This window comes from Ambystoma mexicanum, chromosome 9, assembly GCF_040938575.1.
Source record: "Ambystoma mexicanum isolate Mex_15411 chromosome 9, UKY_AmexF1_1, whole genome shotgun sequence".
NCBI lineage: Eukaryota > Metazoa > Chordata > Amphibia > Caudata > Ambystomatidae > Ambystoma > Ambystoma mexicanum.
In genome coordinates, this window is record NC_090931.1 from 629,902,008 (window position 1) to 629,920,093 (window position 18,086).

The 18,086-nt window shown below is 44.1% G+C and overlaps 1 protein-coding gene across 3 annotated transcripts in view; it reads right to left on the bottom strand.

The window, feature by feature from the left end:
* Nucleotides 1-18,086, bottom strand: part of SUPT6H (SPT6 homolog, histone chaperone and transcription elongation factor) — a 1,195,112-nt gene that overhangs the window by 239,240 nt on the left and 937,786 nt on the right. For all 3 annotated transcript variants that reach the window (XM_069615328.1, XM_069615329.1, XM_069615330.1), the window contains 2 exons: nucleotides 5,473-5,668; nucleotides 5,132-5,370 (listed from right to left, as the gene is read on the bottom strand). In XM_069615328.1, the coding sequence (XP_069471429.1) occupies nucleotides 5,132-5,370; nucleotides 5,473-5,668 (435 nt within the window). The remainder of the gene's footprint in view (nucleotides 1-5,131; nucleotides 5,371-5,472; nucleotides 5,669-18,086) is intronic.

Sequence of the window (18,086 nt, forward strand, 5' to 3'; positions counted from 1 at the left end):
ATTTGTACTTAGCGACACTAACCCTTTCATCTCGCACGTCTCTAAAAGGTATAGATACATAGATGACGTCATCTTCATCTGGGAAGGTTACACTGAACTACTTGGAGAGTTTTTAACATATCTCAATGGGCTACACGATACCATCACTTTCACTATGGAGCATGATCATCATGCAATCAATTTTTTGGATCTACAAATTACTGCCAATATGGGCCATTTATCTTGCTCCCTCTATAAAAAAGCTACAGATCGCAACACCACATTACACTTCTCCAGTTTTCATCCGAGGGCACTGAAGGAAAATTTGCCATACAGTCAGTTCCTTAGGCTTCGACGGAACTGTACTACAGTCTCGGACTATTATAAACAAGCGGACCAACTAGCTGGAGACTTGAGAGAACGTGGATACCCTAAAAAACTTGTGAAGAAAGCCCTTAAAAGGGCTTTCTTCACAACAAGAGAGCTTTACAACAAGAGAGCTTATTGACACCGAAAATTAAAATCTCAACACAAGAGAGGGTTGCTTGTGTCACTACCTACAGTACTGAATCCTTTGCAGTAAAAAAGGCCCTTATGAAATACTGGCCCATGATCTCCACCTGCCTGCCTAGTCTAGGAAGGCCCCTGTTCGCCTTTAAAAGATCTAAGAACTTTCGTGACAAATTGGTTCATGCCAAATCCGAACAGAGGACTAATATCAGCCAACGAGTTTTACGCCCCATTATGGGGCATTTCCCCTGCGGAAACTGCAGGGCGTGCAAATTCACGAGCAAAACTACAAAATTCCAGATTGGCACAAAACATTGGGACATCAGATTCATGTCCAACCACAAAACATGCAATGTGATTTATTGTATAGAGTGCCCTTGTGGCCTTAGGTATGTAGGCCAGACCACTCGCGCCATCTCTATAAGGATTGGTGAACACCGTACAAAGATTAGATGTCGCAACCATGCTGCTCCGATGGTATCACACTTTTTGGAAATGCAACATTCTCCAGATGACCTCAAATGGTGGGTGATCGATGTAAAAAAACAGCATGAATATACAAAAAAGCCTACTATATAAGGAGGCAAGATGGATTTACAGACTTGACTCTTTGAATAAAACCAAAGGCTTAAATGAGGAGTCAACCTTTAGGTGGGTACAGTAATACCTCCATGTGTGAGATTAAGTTCAGAACAGCGACGCATGCATAGAGGGATTACCTGTAGTAGGCACTAGGATAGGCACGTGTATACACTGGTGGTGACTTACACTGAGGCGCCCCTGCTTGGTATTCCCTTAACTCTGTGCATTAAAAGTGATACGTCTCTACACCCACCTGTCCTCACATGTACACCTTTGTAGTCTGTTTGCTTCATTTCCCTTGGCACAGAATATATGCATTCCTATATTCGTGCTTTTCTGTGCTCAGCTCCAGCTTGGGTGCTGTTCCACCTCCCACCACACAGCTCCCATGGCGCTGTTGCGAGGCAAGGGTTTCCCCTGCCGGGTCTCGAATGGCAGGAGGTTTCCATGACTACGCTCGCATGACTCGCCGACTCACAGTCGTCCGTAGTCCTGTGAGAGAGCAACAACCTGCACACTGAGGCTCCAGCACACAGGTATTAAATGCAGGTTACATATGCCCCAGCCTTAGTATTGTTTATGTTCTAATACGGACACGCTCATGACCACGCCACCTTTTGTAGATTGACTTACACAACTTCGGAAGGTTGCAGTCCATCCTGGGCACCTCCGCGAGTCCGAACTACGCATGGCTTCAAATGGCACCCCAGTGTTTTGCACGCTTAAAGATGCTAAGTGACAGCTGCAAAGTTGTTTCTGCTATTTAAAAGGTACAGCCAATGACCTAATGCTGCACTGTTGCATCTTATTTATTCTTTTACTACTATGCTAATGTTGACCCGTATATATTGACTCTACTTTTTGATTCTGCTTTTGACTTAGAAACGCCTGTGGATAGAGGTGACGGATGGTCGTGTTATACACTCTACTGACTGTACAATAAGTGGCTAATTCGATCTTGAGCCCCAGACATGTGAGTGCATACACCTGGCACTTAACACTTCTTGGTGTGATACTTCTCATCAGCAGAGACACTCATAGGGCGCTGTACTATGGAAATCAGCCTTGCACCCTACTGCTGTCTGGCTGTAACTCATGGCTTTGATTAACCACACTTCGTGGCCTAGTGGTCAGGCTCTCTGCATGCTATGCAAATGTGTTAGGTTTATGACACATCACTAATGGTTTTACATTGGTTTTATTCATTTTAACCTGGTTTCTGCACAAAAGGCAACTGAGGGATTGGTTTCTTTTTCATCTCTCTACCTTCACAGATTTATGAGCCCAATGCCTTGTGGGACTTGTAGTTGCTTGCCCTAGAGGCACGGGATTCACATTATTTTGTGGTATTTAAATTGCGAGTCCGAGATTCAAAGTGGGATTATGTCTTTTCTCTCTCTTTTTCCGTGTTATTATTTTTTCTGTTCCTCAGGGGTCATGACTTCTACTGGTCCTGAGGAAGGCGGGATTGCCTACTCTGCCGAAACGTAATTACTTGTACTTATGGACTCATACTTGTACGAGTACGACACCCTTTAGATCCATCCTGGTGTCACACGTAGACCCCGAGTTCAGCTAGTAGACTTTGAGCTTAGCTAGCAAATTGGAAATGCCCCCAACTGAACTGAAAATGTAAGATTCAGCTACATATGGCTTCAAACATCGAGAGGGGGCCCTTTCATTTCCAACATTCACATTGTGTTGATTGTTTAGAGAAAAAGTTTCCCTTTTTTTCATATGTTCTTTTCAAATGTGTATAAATAATTGTATTTTTGTTTTTCATATGCTCTTTTCAAATGCGTATAAATAATTGTATTTTGTTTTATATGTAAAATTGTGTACATTAATATGGACACCCATCTGTTCCATTTGTGTACAGATTGTGCTTGCTCTGGAATTTACTTTTAGTCAATTGTGCTTGGTAACTTATAGACCTCGCTTGTGAGCAATAACAAAAAATAATAAAAAAGCTACTTTTGTATTAATTCTTAAACAGAAGTTGGATATGGTGGATTTGAAAGACATACCAATAAAGACTTAGGTGGACACAAAGTTATAAAAATCATACCTAGGAACTATTTCAGATAGTTTGTGCCATACTCTTGGCATTGAGGAGACTACTATAAATAGAATTTATATGTATGTCTAGTGAACCTCTCAGGACACTGTTTTGTTTTGTGTTTCAGTGATTTCCCAGTCCTTGACAGAGTAGGGAACTACCCTCTAGTACACTAGCCCATTTTGAGCGCGTCACCGTGGAAAGGATGAATCCATCCAAATCTTTGCCGAGTCCTCAAGTACACTTGAGCAGAAAGCCGATCCAACTTGCCCAGACCCCCTCATCAGTATGAAGGACTGCAGGAGGCGAAGACGATTGACTGGGCGAAGCACATCCTTTGTTGGTGCTGCAGAAAAGGCATCAACACCGCAGTGACACCCAAGAAGTTGATGAAAGCCATGTCAGAGGTCCTCCCTCGAGACTGCTGCTGAAAGATCCAGTCCATTTGTCCTGACTTACGTCATCAGACCAAGGAATCCAAAGGTCAGGTCCAGAGCTGAAACACCGCAGAGAATCCACCACAAATGTTTTCTCCAAACCTAAGGTACTGTGGGGAAAAAGGTATTGCTTAGCTTATTCCAGAAAGTCACTCCAGAGTGTTGGGGTGCACGAAGGGGTGTCCAGGACAACCCCCTCTTACCTCAGACTCAAGCCGTTGCTTGTGTCCCCCTTTACTGAGTCCTTTCTCAAGGTCTGCAACATTTGGTTAAGCCTTCTTGTAACTTCTTCCTTAGAGACTAGAAAGTATCCACAGAAACATTTCACTTCAGATCTGTGTGATTATTGTGACCCTCACAATTGTGACGGCCGAAAATGCCACATATATGTACAGGGGGAGACCCCCCACAGCCCCCCATATTAATATTATATTCTAGACATATATATGTGGTATAAGGGGGGTGGGGGGCGGTAAAAAAAAAGTCTGCATTTTCGGCCACCGTAATTGTGAGGGTGACATTTTGGTACGATTCCTTGACTTCTGCTGCTTTCCAAGACTTTAAGTCTCTCTGATCTGCCTTTTAGCTAGGGTTGCGTTTTGGACTTTAAAAGACTTGCTCTGCAGGGAAACTGCCTCTAGAACCCGAAACTCTGCTAGCATAACACTAACCAACTGTTTTCCCTTCCCAAAAATCACTATCTTATATGTGTATGCAGACTAAATACAATTAATGTATTACTTTGAGTGTGCGCGTTTCTACCGATCGAACTGTTCAACGCTTGTAACAATTGTATGCGTTCAGCAACTACAAACTAAGAAGTGACCCTTTGAAAGTATTAAAAAGTATACCTATGTGTGTTGGTTTATTGTGCAAAGTGTCCAACCGTGACTCTTGTGTAAATATAATAAATCTACATTTTAATATACATATGGGGTCATGTGATTTCCTCCATTGATGTCATGTCATTCCCCAGAGAGTCGCCTCCCCCAGGTGGTCCTCCCTCATATAGCCGCCCCCAGGGTTAGGATCAGAAAACAGCTTCCCCTAGCCTCAGAGAGAGGCTACCTAAGGGAAAGGAATGAAATCATCAGATTCATCACAAGGGGCAGAAAGAAAAAGAGGTTGGGACAACTAATAAATCTTCCTCCCAGAAGGCCCACAAAGCAGTTTAAGAAGGGCAAGTCACAAGATGCTGAAACGGGTAGTCGGGCTAACTATCCCAAGCAAACCAGTATTACTGTAAGCCTCCCACATACCAAGGTCCAATGGATCTTGAGTAGCAAGTAAGCATGTAAAGGGGTACCCCAGATATAAGGGTAAGACCTTGAGAGTCCTCTCTGTGAATCTGACCTTCTCTCATATGAAGGAGGAGGTAAAACTCACAGGGGCCTCCTTCTCTTCTGACTCCTTACCCTGTCGGATAGGATCTTAAGTATGTTAGCTTTGGTAGTACAAAGGTGCAAATGCATTATGAAATAGTGAGTGCTTAGCAGCTGCATCCATCAAACATAACTTTGAGAAAGAGGTTTAAACAAGTGTTTAAAGATAAATCAATCCATACCTCAGTGTTGATCCAAAGCGTGGAGCCCAGGCTAAAGGCATTCTCCTTGCCCTCTTCACGCACATCAACATGCTGGTAAATCCCCTCGTTGATCTTCCAGGTAACAGTCAGGTGATTCTCCCCTTTGCTGCTGGGTCGGATGATGACATCACCTTGGTCCATGGACTCCATCATCTTCTCAGCTTGCTTGAAATTTATGTTGTGGAATGAGGGGTGAGCAATCACCCTCTTGATATAGGCTGAAAAATGTTTTAAAAAAGAATGCATGCCGATTTAGCACACAGCCTATAGAGTTGCAAACGGGGTGGCAGCTCCAACGGAAAGAAGTAGGTGACACTCACTTGTACGCAGCTGTTTCTTCTTTAACTCCTCCTCTTTCTTCTGATCCGCTGACTCTGAATCAAAATCATAGTAAGTGTCCTTTGGTAATTTCCACTCATTGTTCTTATCCATCAAGTCGGATGTTCTGCAAGTCATATCCACGCTAAATTTCTCTATGTCAATCTTCATAATCCGGCAGTGGATGGTCATTCCCATCTAGATAAAAAAAAGTGGGAGTGTTTACGGAAATATTATGGGCACATATGAGAGCATATCTCACAAACACAAAACAGCAGTGATTAATAACAGTGGTTTGAAGTGGGAAAATTACTCATAAGCAGTCAGAGAATGAGTGGATAGTGGAAACAAAGCACCTGCCTATGCAGCAAAAAAAAAAAAGGTAAATAAATAAATGCCATGGTCAGACAAAATTCATGTTAAAGGGAGGAATCTCAATTAGAGAAAATAAAAATCGAGCTGCCTCAATGTTTGAGTTATTTTCCATAAGCCTCTGGTGAGGGCTTGTGTAGGAATATCAACCTACATCTTTAGACAGTGTGTCCCTTTTGTTAATCCAAACTCTCAATGGTTGTGTGACTGAACAGTCAAGCCTTCACCCTCATGAGAAGAGGGAATGATAAAGAACAGTTAGGTAAGATTTTATTTTTTTCTGCTTTCCCTAAATAGACATCAATGAGAAACCCTGCTTTTTGTATTTTTTGAACCTTTCCTGACTTTTAAACATGCTAAGCTCCTCTGTTTTGGGGGCACTGATCAGTCCCTATGGCTATCGGGGCAGGAGAACTCTGTTCTCCAAAATGAAAGTGCTTTGTTTATTTTTCGTGCATACACCACCTTATGTGAAGTGTTAGGGACACTGTCACTGTGCTAAGTAGGCTTTCTAGTATCTGGCCTGGTGGACATATTTTAGAAGGACACCCTAGTTATGGTGGACCTGGAGCTCTGAGAATTTAGCCAAAACGCAATCAAGGTAAACGTGGAGAGCAGTCAAGGCTATTCTCAGGAGAGAATGAGTGGCGTCAGGGGTTCACAATGAGTCCACATGATGAAGCAGGCAATTCAATTTAGACAGGCAAGTACAAAAATACTATATTTATTCTGGGTCCAAAACACACTAGAAAACGAAACAAGCATTCACCTTTAGGTTCTTAGGAATGCATTCAATAACTTATTCAACAAAAAGAAGGTAAGTAGTGATACATGACACAGATCAGGTGGTCGGCTTATCTAATTCCCCATGATTAGCTGAAAGAGAAAATATGTTTAGTCTGGCAGTTAGTTGTGATACTAAACTAGTTTTTGTCAAAAAGTTCATAGGAGAACAAAGGATGAAATGTATGCATTATATGATGTATATAGAAATCCGTAAGGCTAAAAGTATATTATGAATAAATAAATAAATTGCACCTGCAGGACACTAAGCAAAGCTATGGCTGTGTTTGGACACTTCAGCTACACTGGCCGTCGCCGCTACCTGTAAATATCTCAGCAGGAAAAATTCACTTGAGAAAGGCCTAGGTAGCTGATGAATTGTCTCTCTGTTGTAAGTTACTAATGTTGCAAGTGCTTATGATGTTGCTGTACCTACCTTTTATTGTGTACTGCTTTTATGACTGTTGAAAAAAAAAGCTGAAATTGATTGAGAAATCTGTTTGGGGAGTTTTCCTAAAGTCCTACTGGCAGTTAGGCCAATCAGGACAGCCAGACCCCTTGTGGGAGCTGGACATATTCAGGCACTCTGGCAGACAAAGGACAGCCTAAGCAGGGATACCTACTGGTCCCCGACGAAGGTAAAACACACACAGACCTCCCCGTCCCAGAATGGTAGAAGAAAGGCTAACAAAGAACAACCACGCTAGTAAAGGGGAAAAAAGAAGGGAAGCCCCAAGTTGGGTGCCCTTATTGTGCACTATCGAGGCTATGGACATAGCCTGCGGTACAGAAATTACACAATAGTTTGCAGAACACGTCCACTGCCACCAGCCATAACCAGGTGATTGTCTAGGTGACTAAAAAGTCACAGGAGCAGAGAGAAGGGGGATACTAGGTATTCCTTTTGGCACTCTCAGACTACAGAGTTTTGGGAGAGACACTAAAGAACTGTAGTTACAGATGCCTTTAAGAGCTATGGAGCAGACAGACTCCGTAGTATAGGTAAAATAGAAAAAATAGAGTTCCAAAAAACAAAGCCCACAAGAATGAATGAGTGAGTGGAAAAAGGCTCCACTTATTCAGGATTGAAAGAAAAAGGTCCAGAAGACCAGCAAACATTGCTGGTGGTCTCACTAGGAGAGGGGATGAAGCCCAAAAATGATCAATCTCCCTAACAAAATCTGCTACTTGTCAAGACTTTGAGCCCTCTCTGCTAGGGTTACGTTTTAGGACTTAAGACTTACGGTGCGAAGAAACTCTCTCTAGAACCTTGAACCAGGCTAATGTTACACTAATTAACCATTTTCTTCCCTTTAAGTGACTTTCCTATATGTGCCTGCAGAGTAAATGCATTACCGTAAAAACTGTTAAGAACCACAGGTGCGCGTTATAACCGATAATACGATGGCATTGCCTTTTGCCTTTCCAACGTTGCTACAAATGTAACTGCGAAAAACACAAAAGTGAAAGTGCCCTTTGAATTGTATTCTAAAGTAATCCGAAGTGTTCTACTGTAAATGTCTAAAGTATTTAAAGTGATTCTGGTGTAAATATAGAAAATATAGCATTTTATATAAATAAGGGTACAAGTTTCTTTGATGTGTATATCTAACTAGGTTCAGTGTACTTGACTACAGCTCACATCTTCCTCTTAAAATAAGCCTGACTGTGCTCTCTACCAAAGTCCTGAGTTAGTACACACAGATACTAAGAGTTGGAGATCTACAAACCACTGGGATAGCTTACTAAAGTCTTACTACCAATAGGACCTGGATCTTAGTCCTACTGGCATTAAGGCAGAGATCGTTAGCAGCACAACATGCCTGAATAGCAGTCAGACAGTCAGGAATGAGAGAGGAAGAAGAGGAGGCAGAGGCTGGGAAGCTTAAAGGAGAGCTGCATGTCGTCCGCATAAAACTGGAAGTTGGGAGAGAAGGCGAAGATCAAATGGGCTACAAGGGCAAGGTAGATGATGAAGAGCCACAGCGAGAGGATAGAGTCCCGAGGGACGCGGCAGGTGGAGTGTGTGAAGGAGGAGAGAAAAGGGCCCAGTTGAACCTAAAATGGTCAGTCAGAGAGGAAGGAGGTCAACCAGCCCTGTGCCAGGTTCGTTATGACAAGGGTATCACAGAGCCGATTTATAAGGGTGGCATGATTAACCATAACAAAGACAGAGGAAAGGTCAAGAAGGCTGAAAACAGAAAAACAGCTATAATCGAGATTTGAGAGCAAGTCTTCACGGGTGTTCAGGAGTGTAGCTTGTGTGCCCTCTGGCTGTTCTGAAGCCAGACTGGTGGTCGTGGAGAAAACCAACAGATTTGTTATTTTATTTAGTATTATATAGTCAAATTAATAACTTAATACAATTCACTCCAATCAAATGCATAAAATCAACCTCATGAACAGTAATAAATTATTCTAAAATCAATAATAGGATCTTTTTCCATAGCTTAGTAAAATAAATAATACATCCTTCATTTGATCCGGTTATAAACATTTTCCAAAGATCATCAACGGTAATGGACATATATCCTACAGCTCTAATTGCCATAGTTCGTAGCACCACTGTTGCAGAACACTCAAAAAGATGATGACAAACTGACTCCAGTTCCAATTCACCACAGAGATGGCAAAATCTTAATTTCCTAGGAATCTTGAGTCAGCCCCCGATGCTCTCAAATGATTTAACTGCATTAAATTTGAGACACATGTAGTCCAACACCATGGAATTACCAATGAAGTGCTGTATGTATGAGGGTACCAGCTGTCTCTCCAATTTGTATGGGAAAGAGCATTCACAAGTGGATTTAGAAGCCAGCTTAACGAACAGCTGGTCATGGCCAAAGGCCACATTGTTCTTTTATAGGAGACCAGAGTCATCACTAAAGGATCAGCTGGAACTCTGAGAATCCACTGGTCGGCTTCCCTTTTTATTGTTGCTAAAACACTTAGCTGCATAAAGGACATTTTTCTAAGAAACACCTCAATTAGCCATTTCATGAGTGAGTTTTTCTCACTATGTGCCAATTTCCAATATAGAGAGTTAGGCAATTTAACATAACTCGCTCTCTAATTGGCAGCATGTTAAACTCCAGTTAAAAGATTTCCGACGATGTAAATTAAAGCAACCTTAACATTTGCTTTAAAATCATTATTTCTAGTTTCGCGATAGCATCTAAGCTTCCCAATGCCCACACCTCAGCCGCAAATGTGATAGTAGGTAACATTTTTGTAAAGTTTGGTCAAAGTTGCAACAGAATAGCATCCCCCTTCGCGTGCAAAAGAAATGACACCCAGTACTTGTGCCGTTCTCACCTTATGTTGGTCAAGGTGGGTAGTACTAGTAAGCCTACTGTCTAGGGTGATGCCAAGGTACAGATAATGAGTAACAACCTCAATGGGGACTCCATTAATTTTCCAATTGATCCTAGCCGCCCTTTTTTGTTTAAAGTCATATACCATAATCTTGGTTTTGGAAGTATTTACCTTTAGTGAGTTAGCAGCAGAGTAGGTGTAAAGATTATTCAGAGCAGTTTGAAGCCCGCTGGAGTTAAATCAATTAAATATTGCATCGGCGTAACCCATCCACTGTAAACTTCCTCTCCCAATTTAGTTGGGTCTACCAATGCCTTCCACATGTCGATAAATACAAATTAAACAACATGGGAGCCAAGATGCAGCATTGCTAGACTCCCTTGTGGGTGCTAATCCAGCTGGAGCCCCCCCCCTTTACCTTCCAGCTGCACTTTAACCTTGGTCTCATCATGCAACATCAATCATTTTTAACAGGTGCAAGATTGTGGGCAGTACCCTTTGGGAGACTACACAAACCTGGTCCTCCTGGCACTAGGAACCCAACCTTTGGTATAAGTCTGCACTACACAGGTTGGTAATGTGGCTGAGCAGCCAGGCACATCTCAAGAGGTGTCATTGTGAGCAGTAGGGGTTTTACACAGAGATTCACAGTGACAAGTATTTGAATAAACTCTTACACGCAAGGTTTCTTGATTAAACAATTATTAATTTAACATTCAGTATGTAAGCCTTCTTCAGAAGGGAACAAAAACTTTCAACACTAAAGTACACTTCAAAGCACACTGTTTCTCTAAAGAAGATACCACCCATTGCGGATGGCACACAGACACTTCATACACCCTCAAGTGACAAATAGCTAGGACACTATGGACAATTATTTATCACTGGTACATTTAGAGCAATACCAAGTTTGGTGGAAAAGGTTTGGATATGGGAATAAAACAAACAATTCATGAATTGGTAAGTACTTTTACAACCCTCCAATGCAAAGTAAGCTAACCCTTTCCTGGAGGAAAGGTAAAGGCACAAAGTCAGAGGTAAGAAACGTCTCTCAGAGAGCCAGGACAGCCAATGTTAGTTGAGCAAAGTCCAGGGGAGCGGACAATCTTCTTGCAGGTAGGTAAAAGTCGTGCACAAAGTTTTTAGAAAGGTTTGTAGAAATTAGATTCACTTGAGGGGCCACAAGCTGGGAGGCTTGTGAGGGGCAAAGCTGCAAGCAACTCTGCAAAGCAACCGAGACAAGTCTCAACTGAGAACAAGCAATGCTACACCACAAGAGGTAAGTCCTCTTAGGTTACAGTACCTTTGGTTAGAATAAAAAACTGCTTCCAGCTGGCTTCTGTTCCTGTGTAGGCCTGCAGATGCTGTGCTCCAGGGCCTCAGTCGTGGGGACAAGAGGGAGGATGTCTGGGGACTCCTGCACTACGAATGGAAGGTGGGCGGCAGCAGTGGGCAAACTTCAAATCAGCAGCACTTTACGGTTTCAGCTCCTCGGTCTATAGCAAATATCACCACTGCAGTCTCTTGGACACCACTCTGGACTTTCCTCGCATCTCGGGTCCAGCAATCTGTTGAAGTGGCTCAAGCTTGGGCAGTCCTGCTACCTGGGAGACGGAAGGATCTTCCAGAAGCTCGGGTCCGACTTAAAAGCAATGCACTCAATCTGGTGTTCCTCTCCCTGACACTTCAGTTCCAGCAGCAATGGAAGTACAGCCAGCTCCGAGAGGATGTCCAGACGAGTTCACTTTGGGGTTGAGTGGTCCCACCAAACCAAGGGGAGAAGTCTCCCTTGAAGGGCTTCTCTAGTTGAAGCGAATTCGGAGCTTCAGCACAGCAGCAGGGCTTCACCGGGCAAACCAATGGTCCAGGAGTTGCAGCAGGCATCTCTTCCAAGTTCTTCTTCAGATTCGTTCGTCCAGTGGTCGACTCTGCCTTCCAAGCTGAAAAGCCTTGCCTCTTATGCAGGTTTCTCCCATTCATTGCAGCCAGGCTGTCAATCACACAGCAGGGAGGCTGTCCATTAAGGACAGCCAGCCGGCCAATCACCTTTGGGTGCATTCCTGTAACTAAGGGGATTAAGCACAGGGAGTTTCAGGCACCTCCCTCACTTCCTGCACCTGCCAGACATACTGGACCCAGAGGCAGGCTTCACTAGTAAATACCACCAAAGAGAAAACGAACAGAGGGACCAAACCCGGTTTGGCGCGCAGAGTAAATCTCAAGAAGGATCTTTACAACAAGCAATGGTGACAAAAGAAGACCGGGCCATTTTGACACCCACGAGTGCCTTAATGCAGCTGCGGACGCATCCCGCTGTAAAAACACACAATGATAGTAAAAAGTAAACCGCTGCCACCATCCATTAATTGTAGAAAGGGTAACACAAAAATGTTACATGAGAACCTCGACAAAGGGGATACTAAGTAACTCCTCCAGAACCCTATTGTAAGATAGGGTGTGCTGCGTCTAGAAAGTTAGAAAATGTAAGCAAAGTCAATTTCACTTCACTGCTCTTGGAAACAGTAGTTATCCAAGAGAAGGTATTTAAACCTTTGGGAAATCCAAGAGACTTCCCTGTGCCACTGCCAAATCACTGAAAAATACGAGAGTGTGGGAAAAAGGTCTCACTCTCTCCAGGTTAGAAATTAAAAGTCCTAAAGTCCAGCAAAAAGAGCCAGGGGGTCTCTAGGGTAGAAGGGAATTAGTAAATTACTGAGAATTCTCCCTAACATGCCGCGAGAGATACCCAAGTCAGTCAGTTTCCCCCAGACTCTTGCTCTGTCAACCGTGTCAAAAGCAGCACTCTAGTTCACGAATGCAACATAGACCGGTCTATTACGTGTCAGGCATGACTGTTGGATAACGGTTGTTAGAGCTAAGGTATTGATTAAAGCGCTACAGCCTTTTCAGTAACTTGTTTGGTTTAATGGTATGATGTTTTCAACCTCTACCCAACTGGTTAATTTCACAAGAAGGAGCTGAGCAAATACCTTAGCTGGAAAATCAATCATCACCAAAAGGCAATAATTGCGAGGATCTGCATGAGATCTTTTCTTCAGTACAGGAACTAGAATGCTATCATGCCAGGAATGTGGAATAGTCTCAGTGGACGCACATCTGCCCATAATGGGGCATTGTCTATTATCAACAAGTTACAAAGACCATAGGGGCCTAGAGCACGAGAAGATTTGCGGATATTAATCATCCTTCCAACCTCCTTCTTACTTTTACTCTACGTCCGAGGACGTGTTCAATACTAGATTGTCCAGATACATGTCCACCAAGAGTACTAGGGATATACACAATCCACTCATGACCCGTTAAAAATCCCATTAAAATCGAAATGAGATCATTACCGTTAATGATCTTCCAAAATGTACATGAATCATTGGCAAGGGTGGTTAAAACCAGGTCTCGCCATTGTTCACACTCAACCAAATAACAATGTAATCTCAGCCATTTGGTGTATTTAGCCCTGATTAACCTTCATCCAGTTACATACTGTATAGGATCAGATACAGAATGTGCTAAAACACGGAGCGCTCATTGATTATCTCTCTTTTTTCCCCTTATCATTGTCAAAACCATGTCTGTATTTTTTGTTCAGTCCTTTTGCCCTCCTATTGTTACCCAGCTTTTTTTGGAAAAATGCTCTCTGATCAGTGCTAAACACTTTCCATATTTCGTCAAGGCAGAGGTACCGAGCATTCAATTAGAGGCAAGCTGAGAAGTGAGCTCAGGAGGTACAAAATCTTCAAATACCGTACACACGCAGTTACCATGCAACTCAGTTTAGTGCACTATTAATCAAGAGTATCCCAGAGGTGTGAGTCCTAAGGACAGAGCCCTCAATGTTAAGATCAAAATAACAGGAAAGTGATCACCCTCGGTGAAATGATATACGCACATGTCAATATTCAGAGAGGAGGCATTAGTCGCAAAAAAAGTCAACAATACTAGAGCTATTAGCAGAGGTCCTTGTGTACTGAGGGAGACAGTCCGAGGGACGTGCGCTGTTAATCAAAGTACCCTTTGGAATAATCAAGGTTGCCCAGCTAATTTCAAGGGGACAGGAGCAGTCCAATATTGACTCATGAACCACACCAGAAAAATGAATATCATTAGCATGACAGTCAACGTTTAGGTTTCCAGGAATCTTAGAATTGAAGTCTCCACACAGTAGAATAGGAGAAACAAATGCCACAATGCCAAGCAAGCCTTCCAATTCTTTTAAAGCAATGGCATGCAGCCCAGCGGAAGATCATAAATATTTATGAGAATAATGCTTTATTCCCCGTTGCCTCTGTATATATCATTCTACTGATTGAACTAAAGAGTGAATAGCGGCCCATGCCTCAAGTGTCCAGACCTAGTGTAACCTCTAACTTTAGTGCAGAGATGGTGTAAATATTGCACAACGCATTACTTGTCTTTTTCTAATCAAAAAGTTTTATTCATTACATTTCATTATACAAAATGAATATCATTCGTGGTATCAATAACCAAAATCACATACCTATAATAAACAAGTAAAAAGGTTTGTCTCATTTTTCTCATAGCACAGGACAGAAAAGCCAAACTAATTATGATGTAGTCCTGCAATGTGGGCTTAGTATTAAGTGTGCTTCATATGCAATAAGTATACTTTGATCAAATTTACATAGTTTTTGTTTGGGTATACGCGAGCAACCACAAGTGCCTGCAACTAGTTGGAATTGATGTTACACCATTCTCCCGAATCTAGATAGCATCATTTGTTATTTGGCAGTGGTTGTTCAGAGTATTACCCAATGGATACAAAAGAGTGAACATATTAGCCACTTTTCTATTTTAGCACAGGATGTTTCTTATAATGTTGCGTCGACACGGAGTGTTTCGGCCCTTATGGTGGTGATTCACACATCCAGGCGATCATCTTATTGGGTATTCTACGGGGCTTTCATCAGTCACTGATCCGTTGTCGATGAAAGTTGGAAAGATGGAAAAGTAGCGGATGTTGTCAAACAGCAACTCGTTCAGGAAGGATGCATGCGCGTAGCACGGCGCTACTTTTCCAACATTCATAGTCAACAGATCGCATGATCTCCTGCACTGCACCATCTCAAGTGCCGGTGTTTTCCGGACATTGTTTGTCGCTGCAACTACTGCACTTGACAATGCTCCATCAACAATTGCAAGCATCTGAAAGCACACGACTAGACAACTGATAGTCAAGATCATTCAATAGCCCAAGACGTATCCAATAACTTATGGATGACATCTAGCTCCTATTCAACACATTGTTGGGGAGAATTCTCAGAAATGTGTTATTTCCCTCCACATTAGAGACCCCCAGCAACTTTGCTGGATTTTGAGAACTTGATTTTTTTTTAACCTGGAGAGAGTGTGACCCTTTGTCCCACTCTCTCATGTATTTTATTGTGATTTTGAACACTGTTTCTATTGGTTGTGGAGTCTGACAAACACCATAGGCATCTTTTACATTGTGTCACACAGCACCTTCAGTGCAGTGGCACAGGAAGTCTTTCCGACTTCCCAAAAGGTGTAAATACCTTCTCTTGGATAAACTACTGTTCCCAAGAGCTGAAAAGTGAAAATGACTTTACTTACCATTGTAACTTGCTAGACCCAGCACACCCTATCTTACAATAGAGTACTGGAGGTGTTACTCAGTATCCCATTTATCTAGCTTCTCATGTAACATTTTTATGTTATCCTTTCCTCACTGAATGGCTGGTGGCAATGGTTTTGTTTTAACTACAATGGTGTGTATTTACCGCGGGCTGCGTTCGCAGCGACAGTAAAGCACCCAAGGGTGCCATTTTTGTCAAAATGGCCTCGTCTTCTTTTTTTGCCATTTCTTTGTGGAAAGGTCTTTCTTGAGATTTACTCTATCCGCCAAACCAGGTTTGGTCTCTCCGTTCATTTGGCCTTTGGCAGGATTCAAGAGTGAAGCCCGCCTCTGGCTCCAGGGTGTCTGGGGTAGGCAGGAAGTGAGGGAGGTGCCATACCTCCCTGTACTTAGTCTCCTAGGAGACCCAAATGCACTCTGTGATGATTGGCCGGCTGACTGTCCGGCAAAGACAGCCACCCTGCTGGGTGACTGACAGCTAGGCTGCAATGAATGGGAGAGAAGGAACAAGTTACTTACCTGTAACTGTTGTTCTCCAGCATGGGTCTGGCATGGATTCGCATGCTCATGAATATTCCCCGTCAGGCTGGGAATCCTCGGTACAGAAAAAAAATCAGTATCAGTTTCGTTTCTGATCTGTTTTTCCTAGTAGTAACCAATCACTGATCTTTAGGTCATACTGCCCACAGCCAATGACTGCCCTCTCTCTAAGCCCCGCCTACGACAGCCATCCTCAGATTTGGTAGCAAGTAAAGTGGCAGTATGACCAAGTGAAGAGCCGCAGAGGGGTAGGCGGGAGGGTTTGCATGTGAATCCATGCCAGACCCATGCTGGAGCCATGCTGGAGCACAACAGTTACAGGTAAGTAACTTGTTCCTTCTCCAGCATGGGGTCTGGCATGGATTCACATGCTCATGAATATAAGATTACATAGCAGTACAAACATGCACAACCACGGGAGGTGGCAAAAGGCTCAACATTTAGCAATACATAAACACAACATTAAGCAACTTTTACCTCCTCACCAGGCCCTTCAGGCGAACAGGTTGCGCAGCACTGCTTGGCCGACCCTGGACTCCTCTCTGGAATCCCGATCGACGCAGTAAAATGTCGTGAAGGTGTGCGTCGACCTCCACGTAGCAGTCCTGCAGATGTCCAGCAGGGGCACACCAGACAAGAACGCCGTGGTAGCAGCAATCGCTCTGGTCGAATGGGCTCTTGGACGGCCGGGCAGCGGTCGGTTTGCCAACCGGTGACAGTGCATGATACAGCCGGAGAGCCATCTGGAAATGGAAGCCTTCAAGAGAGCCTTCCCTTGATTCACAGGTCCAAAGTTCACAAAAAGCTGTGCCGTCTTCCGAAAACTCTTTGTGCGGTCCACGTAGAACTTCAGCGCTCTAGCTACATCCAGCGAGTGCAAAGTCCTCTGGGCCGGCGACGAAGGTGACGGGAACAACACTGGTAACACCAAGGGCTCGTTGAGGTAGAAGTCCGACGGCACCTTGCGCTTGAAGGAGGGGTGCGCCCTGGGCACCACCCACGTGTCGTGAAAAGTCAAGTATGCAGGCTTGCAAGATAGGGCCTGAAACTCTCCCACGCGCCGTGCGGAGGTGATGGCCACAAGAAAAGCTGTTTTCCACGATAGGAACTTCAACGGTGCCCCAATGCATAGGCTCGAACGGGGTCCCCATGAGCCTAGTCAGCACCACGTTGAGCTACCACGCCGTCGCGGGGGCCTTCACTGGCGGGAACGAGCGGAATAGTCCCTTCATAAATTCCTTCACCAGGCGATGAGACCACAAGGACACCCGTCCTGTTGTCCTGGTGTATCTGGAGATGGCAGCCAGATGTATCTTGATGGAGGCGTGAGCTAGTCCAGCCTTGGCCAACGACAGTAGGTCTGGCAGTACTCGAGGGGCCGTAATCCGTAGAGGGTTAATCTTCTGTGCCCGGCACCAGACAGAGAACCTATTCAATTTGTGTCCGTAACACTTGAGAGTTGAGGACGCCCTGGCCTTTGCAAGAACCTCTGCAGTCGGACGGTAGATCATGTCCCCCAAACTCTAGTGCTGCAGGAGCCAGGCCTGCAAGTTCAGCGACTTCGGGTCGTGATGAAGAATGGCGCCTCGTTCTCTGGAGAGAAGATCCGCGTCCACGGGCAGTTTGACTGGTGGGGACGCCAATACATCCAGAAGGTCCGGGAACCAGATCTGTCTCGGCCACGCCGGTGCGACGAGGATCATCCTGCACCGGGACCTCTTGAGCTGGTTGACGAGCCGGAGTAGCAGTGGCAACGGCGGGAAGGCAGAGGAACAGGTTGTCCCAGGGGAACGAGAAAGCATCGCCCATGCTCCTCGGTTGGGGGAACCTGCTGGCGAACCTCTGGCACTTGGAGTTCGTTGCCGTCGCGAAGAGATCGACCAGGGGACTGCCCCACAGCCTGAAGAGTTGATCCACTTGATCCTGGCATAGCTCCCACTCGTGGCACGAGCGCAGCTCCCTGCTGAGTGAGTC